This window comes from Dunckerocampus dactyliophorus, chromosome 12 (assembly GCF_027744805.1).
Source record: "Dunckerocampus dactyliophorus isolate RoL2022-P2 chromosome 12, RoL_Ddac_1.1, whole genome shotgun sequence".
In the NCBI taxonomy this organism is placed as follows: domain Eukaryota; kingdom Metazoa; phylum Chordata; class Actinopteri; order Syngnathiformes; family Syngnathidae; genus Dunckerocampus; species Dunckerocampus dactyliophorus.
Window position 1 is genome coordinate 23,519,462 of NC_072830.1, and position 15,614 is coordinate 23,535,075.

Genomic DNA, 15,614 nt, shown 5'->3' on the forward strand with positions numbered 1-15,614 from the left:
AACACATGTACAGTAGTCTGGCTGGGGAAAACTGCCAAGAGTGTAGAGTTGGTCCACAGTTCCACGACCAGGACAAAAACCACACTGCTTCTCCTGAATTGAATCTGAGAATCAACTATCCGGGGGTTCCTCTTCTCCAGAACTCCTGAATAGAGGAAGGAAGGCTGAGATGTGTGATCCCACGATAGTTGGAACACACCCTCTAAACCACCATCCTCGTCTGCCAATCCAGAGCCACCGCCCCCGATGTCCATTGCTGCAGTGTCGTGTCAAGCAAGACATGCCCACAGCATCCAGGGCGGATCTCATCCACCCCTGGGGCCCTGCCACCGAGGAGCTTTTGACAACCTCAGCCCCAGAGATAGGAGAACCCACCGTGGAGTCCCCAAGCTCTGCTTCCTCATTAGAAGACGTGTCGGTGGGATTGAGGAGGGAAGTCTTCCTTCCACCGCTCCACAACATCTCAAGTCAAGTTCAGCAGCACACCATCCCCACCATACACAGTGTTGATTGTGCACGGCTTCCCCCTCCTGAGACGGCAGATGCTGGTCCAGAATCTCTTTGAAGCCTGGAAGTGATTCCCTGAACTCTTCTCATGTCTGTTTTCCTCAGCAGACCGCTTGGCCTGCTGGTACCTGTCAGCTGCCTTCAGAGTCCCATGGACCAAAAAGGCCCGATAGGACTCCTCCTTCATCTTGATGACATCCCTCACCACTGGTGTCCACCAACGGGTTCTGGGATTATCGCCACGACAGGCACCAACCACTTTACGACCACAGCTCCAATCAGACGCCTCGATAATATGGCCCATTCAGACTCAACGTCCGCCGCCTCTGTCGGAACATGGTCAAAGCTGGTCCTTAATGGATGCATTCAATATGGCGGATTCAATATGAAAAGATGTTGTCTTGCTGGAAATTACATAACAACAATCACGTTAGTTGAATACTTTGAATTGTACTCAACGCATTCACTGAAAAAAATCAAGTATTTAAATCATTAGATTAAAATCGGAGTCAAATCCCGAGTCGCTGATGGCAAAGTCCAAGTCAAATTGCAAGTCTTTGATGATATTGTCGAGTCCAAAGTCATCAAAATTGTGGCTCGTGTCCATGTCGTATGACTCGAGTCCACACCTCTGCTATATGGACATTATCTTAATTCATTAGTCAAGTTGGATTAGACCTCATATTTTCATCCTGAATCTTAATTCTTCATTTTACCAAGACATTTTGGACAAATACTTGTCGATACAGCATATTGTTTATGGACAAGAAGAAACAACATCTAGAAGTACTGTATTATAACTTTATTGTCACATGAAACAAATGTTACTTTCTAAACATAGAAATTGGACCATGAAATACAAAATAATCTGTGACAAAACAAGAAGTGATACACTGAAGACAAAGGCTTGTTACAATTTTGCCGCTGAAGGAAAGCTGACGTTGTCCTCAGGCATTGTGCTTCACGACACCCTCACTATTCACTATTTTGACTTTTAATATTCATCAATATACACGACTTGGGACCAAAAACACTTACAAGTTCCTAAGTCACTTCCACTGAAATGATACATTGTGTATGATGGAACATGTAAGGTGTTGTGGCAATAAGAAGTCGTCACCGCTTTGCAAACCACTCATCACATTCACTGACATTCCTCCAGGCACAACATCTAGTAGTTGCAAGATGATACTTCCATCCAGGGGCGCTGTAGAGCGGGGAAAGTTAGGGCAATTCCAAGGGCCCCCGCCAAAAAAAAAGAGAGACGTGGTGACAACAGCTGCTCTGGGTGGGCACCAATGTGATTTTTTTTTCATGGGGCCCAGAATGCCCGACGGCACCCCTGCTCACATCACACTCGCCTTCACTGATGCAAAGGTACAGTAAGCTGCCTACATTTTGCTAGTACAACAGTATATTGATCGCCACACCAATGACTGCATTCATTCGTGTACAAGTCCTGTGATTATGCCCAACGAAAGGTTCATTTAAGGCCAAAAATAATTACGAAAAATATTAGCTGGGGAAACGACAACAAAAATCAAATAAACCTTCGCTTCAAATGTGGGAAAGTCATTACACAATCAGTACATCTTTAATCGAACACTTCAGTTAGTACAAATAAATTACAAATGTGCACAATTGAACCACCAAGACAAGAAAAACAGCAAAACTATCAATACAGATGTCTGTGTTGAGCGTGACGGTTTGCAGTAGTCACACATCTCTGAGGCAGATCGCGACAGGATGCTACAGAGCCACCCACACACACACACACACACACACACACAATGCTTTGTAAGGTAAAGCCACTTGTGCTGATCTTGTCCGTTTTTAAGTCACTGATGTGATAGCTGAGGAGTGTGCTGTCCTCTAAAGGCCAATAGATGTCGAGGCAAAATCTATTTCAGGCTATTTCACAGATTTCTAGTGTTCTCATAAACACAGTGGAGGCATCTATTTGAAAAAAGGACAGCTTATTTGACTATATTACACTATCAATACTGAAAGATGTCGAGGATTTTCTGTATATGAGCCAAATAAAATCAGTAAAATCACCCTTTTCTTATCATCGCGTGAGGAGGATTGGTTGGATTTTATTGCAAGTGTGTTTCAAGAGGCTGTGAAGTGTTTAAGCTTTTTGAGGTAGCAGGTGGTTTTAAGTTAACAGCTTTTTTTTAATTTTATTTTATTTTTTTTTAAATATGACACAAAAATCACCTCTGCATTATTATTTCAATTTGATTAATTAATTCATTGGGTGGTGATATATCCCAGGATATACAGCAATAGCATGAAGTGAACGAGAGAAGGTGTGTGTGGGCTGTGCACACACCACAAAACAGAGTGGGTCAAAAGTGTAGTATTAGTCGAGCCTCATTTGCACAGAGGGCACATGTTGCATTAGGTTGACAAAAAAACAAAAGCAAAATGTACCAAATCCAACCCACAGGAAAAGGACTGATACTAATCTTCTTCTCTCTACGTTTCTTTCTCCTTCTTAGCCTCTCGAGTGCTGCTCTTCAGGAAGTCGGTCCTGAGCAGGCGGTAGAACAGGACAATGTTCATGGCCGTCATGATGGCCAGGCCCACGCTGCCCAGCGTGTAGGACATGAGGGGCACCTTGTCCCTGTTGAGCACCAGCCAGCGAGTCATCCAGGCCAGGGTGTTGATGCGGAACACCACGTAGGTGCCCAGGTTGATCATGCTGTTGACACGGTAGGCGGTGCACGCTGGCAGGTTGGCCATGCGCAGAATCTGCCTGAGGTGGAGGAACACAGAGTTGATCTCCACCAACAGGGCCACCACGGCAAAACCAATGTAGCGTTGTGTCACTACCGACAGGCCGAAACAGGTGATCACCTACAGTGAGAGACAGAGAGGAACCCTGTTAGAATGAAATACACTCACTTTCTGACATGCTTACTTATTACAGTGGAGCCTGGAAAGTTAATGCCTCCAATTCCAAGTTGTACATTTTCAGGAAAAATATGCAAGTTCAATGCCATTTTGCATAATATCAGCACATACCTCAGCATACCTCTCAAGACATGATGTACTTCAGTGTACGCATGTTCCAAATTGATTGTGGATTCATCCATCCATTTTTTATACTGCTTTTTTTACTGCTTCTCCTCATTAGCTGACTTCGGGCGACAGGCGGGGTACACCCTGGACTGGTCGCCAGCCAATCGCAAGGCACATATAGACAACCATTCACACTCACATTCATACCTATGGGCAATTTAGAGTTGCCAGTTAACCTAACATGCATGTTTTTGGAATGTGGGAGGAAACCCGGAGTACCCGGAGAAAAGCCACGCAGGCACGGGGAGAACCTGCAAACTCCACACAGAAATGCCCAGGGGAGAATCGAACCCAGATCTTCACGATCTCCAGACTGTGACTGTGTGGCCAACATGCTAACCACTAGACCACCGTGCGGCACAGGATTGTGGATGATGGGCAAAATTCCAAAAATGGTGCAGTTTTCCTTTAAATTGAGTATGACTTCAAATAACCCACCCTGGGGCCGAAGAAAATTGCAAGTGCCAGCACTTTGATAAAGAAGGTGGGAAACACTGTTGAATTCAAGAAAGAACTCGTAGCAAAGTACAATGGTATGTCCCCCCCCCCCCCCCCCCCCCCCCCCCCTCATGTTAAATGTTCATTTACATTTATCATTTTCATTCATCATTTATTGGTGTTTTCTGCATGTAAAAGTATAATTATCTGGAACGGATTAACTGGATTTGTTCATTGGATTTGATTTTTATGAGGAAAAATCGACTCTTGAATACGCTTGCATGCTTCACTGCTCTCCATTTTGTTGCATTTCGCTGGTTTCAGTTTCTCAATACTATTCAAATCGGAGGGGGGCAAAACATTTCTGTCCCCCAGCATGAGCATGACAGAAGGTAATTGAGAACCACTGATGTATGCGGAGCTGTTTGAACTAAACATGCACATATTAGCTTGTTATAACAGACAAAGCAAAATAGTCTCATAGCCGATAATACTTAATAATACATTATTTTTACAATATGCCGAGTTGTGGGCCGAAAATGGCCCCCGGGCTGCACTTTGGACACCCCTGGACATCTTGTTGTTCATGTAGTTACATTGTTGATATTGCTCTATTCATAGTGTTCTCTTGTTTACAAACTTAAGGAATACATTCTTGGACACAGGAGGGCTTTGACAGCCAATAGTAGTTTTTGCTTTTGTTTATCCATTTTAACTATTGACTTTATTTTATTTGAACAACTGTATGTAATAAAAGGGAAGAATTGTATTATTTTGTCAATATTGTTGCACCGTCTTCTCATAATGTTGTATTTATACACAGTAATGTTGATTTGTTGACAAACAAGTACGCTGATAAAAATGCTGCCTTAACATCTTTGTCCTGTGTTTCCATTGGTACAATAATCATGCTTAACAAATTCAAAGCAAACTTGCAAAATCGTTCAATGAGCTTGAAAAATGTTATGTAAAAAGTATCTGTATCAGTGGCGGTATTGGCGGTATCGATACCAAAATGTGCAGTATCGTCCTCCTCTACTTCAAACAAAAGTGCGATAGCTAACACTACTTGACCACAAGGTGGCAGCATCAAAAAGGCACAAAAGCCTCAACCACAGCACAGTGATTCCATGTAATGGGAGTATTGTAAGTACAGCATAAGGTTTGCAGTTACCTCGTTAATTTACACATTGTGTCAATGACATTCCACAGCCTCATTCCCACTCAAAGTGAACAAACATGAGCGTGACGCCACGCTTCTTGGGTCCAATCCTGACTTTTAAGTAGTTCCAAAAAAGTCAGTTCATCACGAGACCTGCAGCACAGTGACTGTACTGTGACTGGGTTATCTTAACCATCACTTCCTGCTCAGCTGCTTCATGTCAGGTCACCTGATGTCCTCTGGGATACAACGACCAGCCATGTGACACTCTGACCCAGGTCAGTCAACGCCATGTGAGGAAAAGTGACTCATCATAGTGACAACTTGTGTTTGTTGCAATGTCACTTCTCGCCAAATGGTTACACAAATCCAAATAACATTGATTTGCTCCACTGGAGCCATTCGTTTGTCTTATGTTTCAAAACCCAGTCATTGTCTTTATCTCTTATCCTCGTTAGGGCCACGGGTGAACCGCAGCCTTATCCCAGCCCTGGAATGGTCACCAATCACAGGACACATATTGACAAACTCACATTCACACCAATGACAATTTGGAGTCCCCAATGAAGCTAACATGAATGTTTTGAGAACGTGGGGAAGCTCTCGTACCAGAGACAAGCCAAGCAAGCACTGTGAGGACAGATCCCAACACTCAATATTAGGGGTGTAATGATTCATTTTAATAACGATTCGATTTGTGGTTGCCGATACGATTCAAGGACGATATTGGTTCATTTAGAATGATACGATTCGAAACGATTCAGTAACCTTTTAGCCAAAAATTCAACCAGTGTGACTGTGAAATAAATACCTGGACACTGGACAGTGCAGGTGAAGTTTCCTAGATTCCCGTTGTTTTTTTGTAGGGGAATCCGGTAGAAATTGTTAATAATGCTGACGTAAATTATCAGTGAGTACAAAAAATCCGTAGTAATTAATTGATAAATTAATTAGTATTTTGAAAAAACCCGATGGAGTAAAGCCTCAAAACTCATTTCGCATGTACTTTTTTTTTTTTTTTTTTTTTTAACACTTGCTATTATGTTTGAGTCCTATGGACTGGACACGAGCATTAGGGTCTCAATGAAAAGCAAACATAATTGTAAAATGACAAAAAAAAAAAGAAATTATAATGTGACAAGAATAAAGTTGTAATATTACAAAAAAAGCTGTAATATTACTAGAATACAATCCTAAAATTAAGACAAAAAAAATTATGTAAAATGTATTTCAACGAGTCAAAAGATACTTTGTTCTTGTAAAATTACAGCACAACTTTATCCTGCATTATGACTTTTATCTCTTATTACTTTGTTCTTCCTCAATATTTATGTACTTAAATCTCCTAATTGTGACTTAACAGTATCCTCTTTTGATTTTGCACCGTATTCTTCAAGTATTTTAATTAGGGCTGTCAAAAATAACACGTTAATGGCGGTAACTAATTTATTTCATTAATTACATTACATTTTTTGATTAAAAGGAGACCTATTATACTCATTTTCGGGAGTTTGCATTGAGTTTTATTTTCACACTTAAGAATGTTAAAATGTTACTCATAACCGTTCAATAACAAAGGTTTTATGATGGCAACAGCTTGACCATGGAATAGATCATTTACATTATTTCATTATGGGAAAAAATGCTTGTTTGTTTGATGAAAAAGGCAAACAGGAAAGAAAAATTCCTGCTTGGAGTACTGTAAAATACTGCGTGTATTATGGCAAAAAACAAAAGACTTGAACGAAAACACAAACAAACGCTGAAATTCTAAAAATGGGTCAAAACACCACTCACTGTATGTTGTTATTTGCAACCGCCTGCAATGCTTCCTAGTTTTATGATGGGAGGTGTGACCACGTTATGCTGTTTGTGCATGTTGTCAGCAGCCAATCACTAATCTTGGTTATAAAACACACATAGAAAGCGGCCATCAGGACCATAACATGGTGCAATAGTAGAAAAGGAGATCACCTCAAGACCAAAGATTCACCGACTAAGGAGAAACGTTTACATGACTGCCACTACTTTATCTGACTTCATCTGCAAAAAGTACGCCAAACTGAGGCCTGGAAGTCATCCATGGAGCAAAAAAGGCCCCCCCCTTTCCTTCTTACTATAACAGAAAAGGGGAAATCCCAGTAATTCCCCAACAGCTCCTGGAACTGTCAGACATTTGGGATAATTTAGTGTCAGCTGAATCCCCATGTGGCAGGTGTTACATCACCCCAAAGACAGCAAGCTCGATGGAAAGAGCAGCTGCACTGAATCATGTCAGTTCCACCAAAAACAGGTGTGGTTGAAATGGTATGGTTTGAAGTAGGAGCCTGCAAATTTTGTCTTAAGATGCCACGATGAAGAAGAGCACTGCAATAAGCCTACCTCTCCAACCACACGGAGTATCATTATTTCCTCTACTCAAGAAAGGAGGGCAGTGGAAAGAAGAGAGATGGAACCAGCATTCGTACCAGTGAACAGATTACTCTTCTCAACTCTTCTCAAACTTATCGCCTCAAGGGTTAGAAGAGGTCAGAAAACTGGTGTCATCCGAAGGTGCCAAAGAAACTAAGAAAGCTTTTACTGTCACAATGTGCTAGTGACTACCAGTTGTTGTGGTTGTCACTGCGTGGTACCTGCCTTCTTCTGGCTTGTTTCTCCTGTATTGTTGCAGTTACACCTTAAGCGGGCTGGAGGCGGGGACGCTGGGCACACCTGCGGCTAATTACCCAATACTCATTTAAGCCGACTACCCACAGCTGGCAGCCGCTGGTTCATTGTTTCGCCTCTGCTGGCAACACACCCGAGTGCTTCTGCTACCAGTCGTTGTTCCATGCCCATTTGGACCTGCCGCCTCCCTGCCGTCCAGCTAACTCCAGTGTTTGTACTTTTCTTCATGGTGTAACTTTCATTTGCCTTTTGTCTCTATTTTTGCCACAACACCATCGTTTTCCGTTTTTGGATCTACTCTCTCTTGCACTTTTTGTCATTAAAAATCCTGAATTACCACACGAACTCTAAGCCTCTGCATCTGGGGTCCTAACCACACCGAGAACCTGACATTTTACAAACAAATCAGGCACTTTAATCGAGCATGATCACGCATTAAAGACACTGAAAACAGACCAACTACGTAGTTGCATTCCTTAGGCAGCTACAGTGGTGTGAAAAAGTGTTTGCCCCCTTCTTGATATCGTATTTTTTGCATGTTTGTCATACTTAAAGGTTTCAGATCATCCAAAAAAAATCAATTAGTCAATGACAACACAACTGAATACAAAATGCAGTTTTTAAATGAAACTTTTGATGATTAAGGGAGAAAAAAAAAATCCAAACCTACATGGCCCTGTGTGAAGAAGTGATTGCCCCCTAGTTATAACACAACTTAACTGTGGTTTAGACCTGAGTTCAAGTGGAAAAGGTTATAAAGCCATTTCTAAAGCTTTGGGGCTCCAGCAAACCACAGTGAGAGCCATTATCCACAAATAGCGAAAACATGGAACATTAGTGAACCGTCCCAAAAATGACCCCAAGAGCGCAGCGATGACTCACCCAAGAGGTCACAAAAAAACCCACAACGACATCCAAAGAACTGCAGGCCTCACTTGCCTCACTTAAGGTCAGTGTTCATGACTCCTCCATAAGAAAGGCACTGGGCAAAAACGGCCTGTATGGCAGAGTTACAAGACGAAAAAACTGCTGTACAAAAAGAACATTCGAGGCTCGTCTCAATTTTGCCACAAAACATCTTGATGATCCCCAAGACCTTTAGAAAAATACTCTTTGGTCTGATGAGACAAAAGTTTAACTTTTTGGGAGGTGTGTGTCCCATTACATCTGGCGTAAAAGTAACGTCGCATTTCAGAAAAAGAACACCATACCAAGAGTAAAATATGGTGGTGGTAGTGTGATGGTCTGGGGCTGTTTTGATGCTTTGGGACCTGGAAGACTGGAAGACTAAATGGAACCATGATTTCTGCTGTCTACCAAAAAATCCTGAAGAAGAATGTCCGGCCATTTTTTGTGACCTCTGCAACCAACTTGGGTTCTGCAGCAGGACAATGACCCAAAACACACCAGCAAGTCCACCTCTGAAGAAAAACAAAATGAAGACTTTGGAGTGGCCTCGTCAAAGTCCTGACCTCAATTCTAATGAGATGCTCTGGCATGACCTTAAAAAGGCACTTCATGCTTGAAAACCCTCCAGCGTAGCTGAATTACAACAATTCTGCATGAGTGGGTGAAAAATTCCTCCATAGCGCTGTAAGAGACTCATTGCAAGTTATAACAAACACTTGATTGCAGTTGTTGCTGCCCAACCAGTTATTAGGTTTAGGGGGTAATCACTTTTCCACACAGGGTCATGTATGTTTGGACTTTTTTCTCCCTGAATAATAGAAAGTTTAATTTAAAAATTGCATTTTGTGTTCAGTTGTGTTGTCATTGACTAATATTTAAATCTGTTTGATGATCTGAAACATTTAAGTATGACAAACATGCAAAAAAAAAAAAAAAAAAAATCAGGACAAAGAACACTTTTTCACACCACTGTATGCAAGAAACCACAAGAGTAAACATTTCTTACATGGAAGAGGTTCCCAACTGTCGAGAAAAACCTAAAGCCATTCTGACAACCTCTCAGCAAGTAGTTCAAGAAGAGAAGTTTCTTGAAGTATCTGGTAGCTTGACTGCCAAAAACATTCAAGAGATTGAACAGATCCTAAAGGCGGGATGCTGTTTCCTTCAACATCGAGCTCGATCAGGCCTAACCTTACCTGACAAGCTTCTGTAAACAGTTGAAGTGCTCAACAAAATTCAAGAAAATCTTCTGGGACTGAGTTGATAAAAATAACTTGACAATTGTCTACCTGCATTTTTCTCCCTGTGGAATCAATTAAATGTACAGCGGATCCCCACACATTCGCGGTTCAACATTCATGGCTTAGCTATTTTTTGGTCAAAGTTTTTTTTTTCCAAAAAAAAAAAAAAGTCCCACAGAAAACACGCGTCATTCGTCATAAGTTGGTAATAATTTATAAACACGTGACACTGTTAGAAAGCCCGCAATTTTTACAAGTTTACGTGTTTATGGTTCACTGATTTTGTCAAGCATTGAGATTTCTCACTTTTGTTTGGAGGTCCTTCAATGCACCAAAGTTGTGTGCTGTGAGAAGCAAACTGGCTCAATCAGGCCTCATAACAGCGAGGTGAACGCAAGTTCATATATGGTAAATTGTTACTGGAACTACAACTGGCAAGCCGTGTGGCTTATACGTATAGATGCGGCTAGTCAGCTAGTCAGCGCCTTAAACCTGGACTGTGAGTGAACAATGGCAACTGAAGAGAGAAGAGAAGGGTTCTGGAGCAAAATTTAATACAGTCACTTTTGTGACAAATCCAAAATTGATCCAAAATTAGCGATTGTCAACATCAAGCTAGCAGGAGAGTTTTTGGGTTGCAGTGTGCCAAAGATAAACATTTTTATGGGCGTATCTAACCATGTCTATGGCTATGTCTAACCACTCTTTACACTGACCACTAACTCTTCATTTCTGGTGAGTACATTGTCTGTACTCACTCATTATCAAATTATGTTTCTGTCAACTATTTTATCAGTTATTATCAATTTACTACAATCATTAAGTCTGTAGTTTCCTTATAGTAAGTATAAACCTTGGCTATCATTGCACTATATTGTTATGTAGCCTTATCACTTTCCTAGGTATTTATAAAATGCAAACAGTACATTTGGAATACAGGTGGTGAACAAATGTATTGCAACTGACGTGAAACTGATGAGGGGTAGGATTAAATAAGTTTTGGTCTCTTCCTACTCCTTTTTGGACATGCGGAACTGTGGAATGTGCTATGAGATGTGCTCCAGTGAAACTTGTGTGCATGTTCAAGATGAATTAAACATTTGTGACACGACACACTTATTAGCATGCTTTTCAGCCCTATGAATTCTGCCTCACGGCAAACAATAAAACCCCACAGAAACTGTCCCGTTCTATCTAGATGGCTAAAATGTTGCTAAACTAACAATTAGCAACAAAGAAACTCAGCAAAGTTCAAGGATTGTCAACAGGTGGGCTGTGGTTTGTATCAACAGACTACACCTTAAACTACAGGGCAAACAATTCAAGGTTACTATGTAGTCATGAGTTCAAAGAGCACGGAGATATGTATGATAACGAGGTTGGAAGCCAAACTTGAGGTTTTCCACAAGATTCTATGGTTCAATGCAAAAGGTAACACTCATTCATTGTTTTTGTTTAGCAGTAGTAGGAGTCGTAGTGGCAATAGTATAGCTATTAGGGGCGGTTTTGGCGACACCATTTATAACTCATTTACATAAAAATGACGTCCTGGAACAGTAAAACACACATTTCTGTCTGACTTCAGTCTGGGGATGTACTAGTCTATCACTCAGCTTTGTTGTTGTGTTTGCGCTTACAGTATAACACATCTCACGCTAAGTGTACACCGCTAACATCTGAAACCATTGACAGTTGTCCCTCATAATTGGTTCCGGATCTGACCTCGATAAGTGAATTTCTGCGAAGTAGGATTCAAGGCACAGAAAACCTATTTACCAAATATGGTTTTTAACATTAGAGCCCTCAAGACATGAAATAGATATAGTCACCCTTAAAATGTATTACCCAATATCTATTATAGTACATATAATCAGAGAAAATAAGACATATACGGACACCTTAATGGCATTTTTAAATGGCTTTAAATTCGTATTACCCAATATCGTAGACAAACTAAGCGTAATTAAGCCATTAAGAACAATTATTGACACCTAATATACTATTACATTCACAATTAGAATCCTTCTACTGTCTTGTATTTATAGTTTAGTTCATTTAGTTAGTTAATTTAACCATTTTATGCTTGAAAATGAAATGCTTAATTTAGGTCAAGAATAACTACAATTTGCTTAAATATGGATATTTTTTACTGATAACAGGACATTAGCGGCATAAAAACATGGACGGATGGAGAGAAACCTTGACAGAGTGAGGGAGCGATGTTCGATCCACGATGTAGCGAGGCACGCCTGTACACTATTCACAAAAAGTTAAGTATATTCGGCTTTCCGGTGACATTTCGGACTGAACCTAAAATGCACTGTAACCGTTACAGGTTAATGTGACCTTCTCTAAACTTTTAAACAAACATGTCCAACTGTACTTTTTGCACAACGTGCTGTTGTCAAGGAGCTGAACACAGGTGTGTGATCCAGGAATCCACCAATAGACTTTAAACTCTTCCACTTTCTCTGTTGCAACGTGCTGATGACACTACGTGGCAATAAGCTTCCACTTCTCTCTGAGAACATCCTGTTTGAAGCATCTCCATGGTGAGGTACTGTTGATCATTTGTTAGTGTCGTCTTGGTCTCAAGATGTCAAAATGTGAACAGCATGATGAAAAAGAATGTCTAAACACCATTTCTAACTGAACAATGATATTAAATAGTTTCTATTACAAAATTGCATTGCCCACTATTGGCTGGGCATGCATATATTACAGTGTTTTCTACCCTTCGAACTTGACAAAAAAATGTTGCCTTTTTAAACTTTGCAATAGGTTCAGAAAAAGAATTCAGCGATATCCCACATTGATGTTTTTTTCCCCAAAAGAAAATAGACCCGCATCCTTGCTGTCTGAGCATGTCAGCTTATCATGACTTGAAGAAGATTGAAGTTAGCAGCGTGTCTACAGGCGCCTGTTGAGGCAGGAACATGGGCAACCAAGGTTGCACATGAAAACATTCAAGGATGTGTGCTGTGCAAAATCTAGGACACTCTTTGGATGACTGAGAGTACAGTTGGCTTACACATTATCATAAGCATAAGCTCGAACATCAAATGATGATGAGCCCTCTAAAACTGTGGTTTTCCTCTATCACGTCTCTGACCTAGCTGAAATTAACCTAACAGGTTTTAAGACTGTTTTTCTTTATTTTTCTTGAGCTGCTGTGCCTCGCCTGAAGTCTTCTGGCCTCCTCCCCCCCATACTATTAAAAGCACGTTCTAAATGCATCGTGAGGAGACGTTGGGAAGAGAGGTCATCAGGGGAGAGGAAATGGCCCTCGGAAGCCTCTCCTTTGAAAAAAGCAGTAATGATTAAACCCATGTCGACATGGAGGTCAAAGTTCAGAAAGACACACACATCCGTCTCGAGGACAGGATGGAGAGAGACGGGGATGATGGCCATGACCGTTATCATGGGACTTGAGTTAACTCGCATCGGCTGACACCAGATCACGTTAAAGTCACGGACATTTGGACGGGGGGAGTCACATGAGCCTGAGCAAGATCGTCCAGCATCAAAGAACAATACACTTATCATTCTAATGATCTTCACTTCTGTATCACTGTAGAATCATAAAATAAAAAAATACATTGAGAGGCAATTAGAATGAACAATAATGGGGAAATTGTGTAATGTTCTATTTGTGTTTGTTAGTGGTCTACTTCCTGGTCAACTTTCTATCTTCTTTACCTCCAAGAATGTTTATTTTTAATTTATTTATTAAAACTTAAACTTCCCACCATTTCAGAGTATATACAAAACTTAATTGGTCCACATTTCACAAGCCTTCATCAAAGAAAGCAATAAAAAGACTGCAAAATAATCCACGTGTCATTTCATTAATGCTTCTCCGCACGCGATACAAAGGGAGAAATTGTAAACGCGCAGCCATGTAGAGACAGAAATGACATGCTGTCATGTAGATAAGCTAAATAAGAGCCATAGCCCTGTTCTATGCATATGGAAAGGCATCCTTACATTACTTCTGTTGTAATCTGGCACTATACAGAAAATACAATTAGAATAGAACTGAATTACATTAACTTGACCTTTCCCTTAATATAATAGTAGATGAAAGACTGCATTAAGAAGCACTGACAGTGCATTTGTTCGGTAGCAGACTACTTTCTTCTTATTGGAGGACGATAAAGACCTCAATACATGTGTGACCACGAAACATTGTTTCATAGAATTTGGAAATGTAGTTCTTACGTATCCCAGCTAAATAACAAACTAACAAATGCGCACACGGGCTCGCTCACGAGCCGCATAGATGTAAGAAACATACGTAGGTCCTCTGCCATCCCCAAATGAATTGGAATAGCTTCAAAAAGTATTCTTTTCAGACAAAGGGTGATTCCAGACGGCAGGGTGTGGTTGATGTGCCCCACCTTGCCTGTCAGCATAGCTTCCAATGCAGGTGGTGGATCAACGCCTCCACAAGCAACTCGCTTAGGTCAACTGTAAACAAAATCCACCTTCATTCTATAGTTCCTGGATATGCCCGCATCCAGCCTGTGTGGCATACATGGTGCATACAATTGACTTCGTCACCCAGACATGGCCTCCTCTGCACAAACAAGTCTGGCGTGCTACGTTGACATCTTGGATACTTTAAATGCAGTTGTAAGGCATTCAGAAGACACATTCAAAGCCACTGTGAATGATATGCAGTATTCTACACTGGTCACTAGGCTTTGTGGATTATCTCACAACAGGCACAATAATCCATAATAAAAAAACCCTCATAAAAACACATGTACCTGCTTAAAAAACCCGGCGACTTCACGTCCTGTCCGCGTACCACGCCGCTCCTCTAGGGAACACACTTACAGCAACTCACACGAGCACAAATTTTATTGATGTTTTAAATGGTTTGTTTATTTTTATGTCTACTATATTGAGTAATACGCGTGTAAAAGTGACTATAGGGGTGTTAGTTCATGGCTAGAGGGTTCTAATAATGTTAAAAAAAACATATTTAGAAGGCTGGAAACACGTTTTTTGTGCGCCAACTATGAAGATATTCCATTTATATTTAAGGAATCCTAGTTCTCAGAAGGTCGGGTCTGGAACTAATTAATCACGATAAACAAGGGATTACTGTACTTCATTTTTTTTTTTTTTTTTTTTTTTTTTTTTTTTTTCCCCTGTCCTGTCCAGCCTTTAAAGCAGATAGAATTGTATACCTAAATGCCGTCAAGTGCTCAACAGATTTACTCTGCCAGAGAGAAGTGTGATATACACTTCCCCTGTCATACAAAATTTATTCGACCTTGATGCTTGTTATAAAGCAAATTTGGAGCGCCCGGACGGGAGCAGGAGGGGACAGAGAAGAAGAGAAAAGGAAACGGGGGGGGGGGGGGGGGGGGGGGGGGGGGCGAGAGGGGACAAAAACAAAAAAAAGAGAGACAAGAGACAAGGACAACAGCAGCAACAACAACAATTGTGACAGAACAACAGAAACATACCGAACGACATCAGCAAATAAATGTCCGTGACAACTATAAAGACGAACAAGGATAAAGGACAAATCAATATCAACAACCACAATGACAAAGCTGTCAATGACAATCAGACATAATAGCAGTCAT

At 40.9% G+C, this 15,614-nt stretch overlaps 1 protein-coding gene across 1 annotated transcript in view; it reads right to left on the reverse strand.

The window, feature by feature from the left end:
- Positions 1-1,302: 1,302 nt before the first annotated feature.
- The window catches only part of tlcd2 (TLC domain containing 2), a 29,992-nt gene continuing 15,680 nt past the window's right edge, over positions 1,303-15,614 (reverse strand). Inside the window, exon 4 of the mRNA XM_054794620.1 lies at positions 1,303-3,369. Within this exon, the coding sequence (XP_054650595.1) occupies positions 2,989-3,369 (381 nt within the window). The 3' untranslated portion in view covers positions 1,303-2,988. The remainder of the gene's footprint in view (positions 3,370-15,614) is intronic.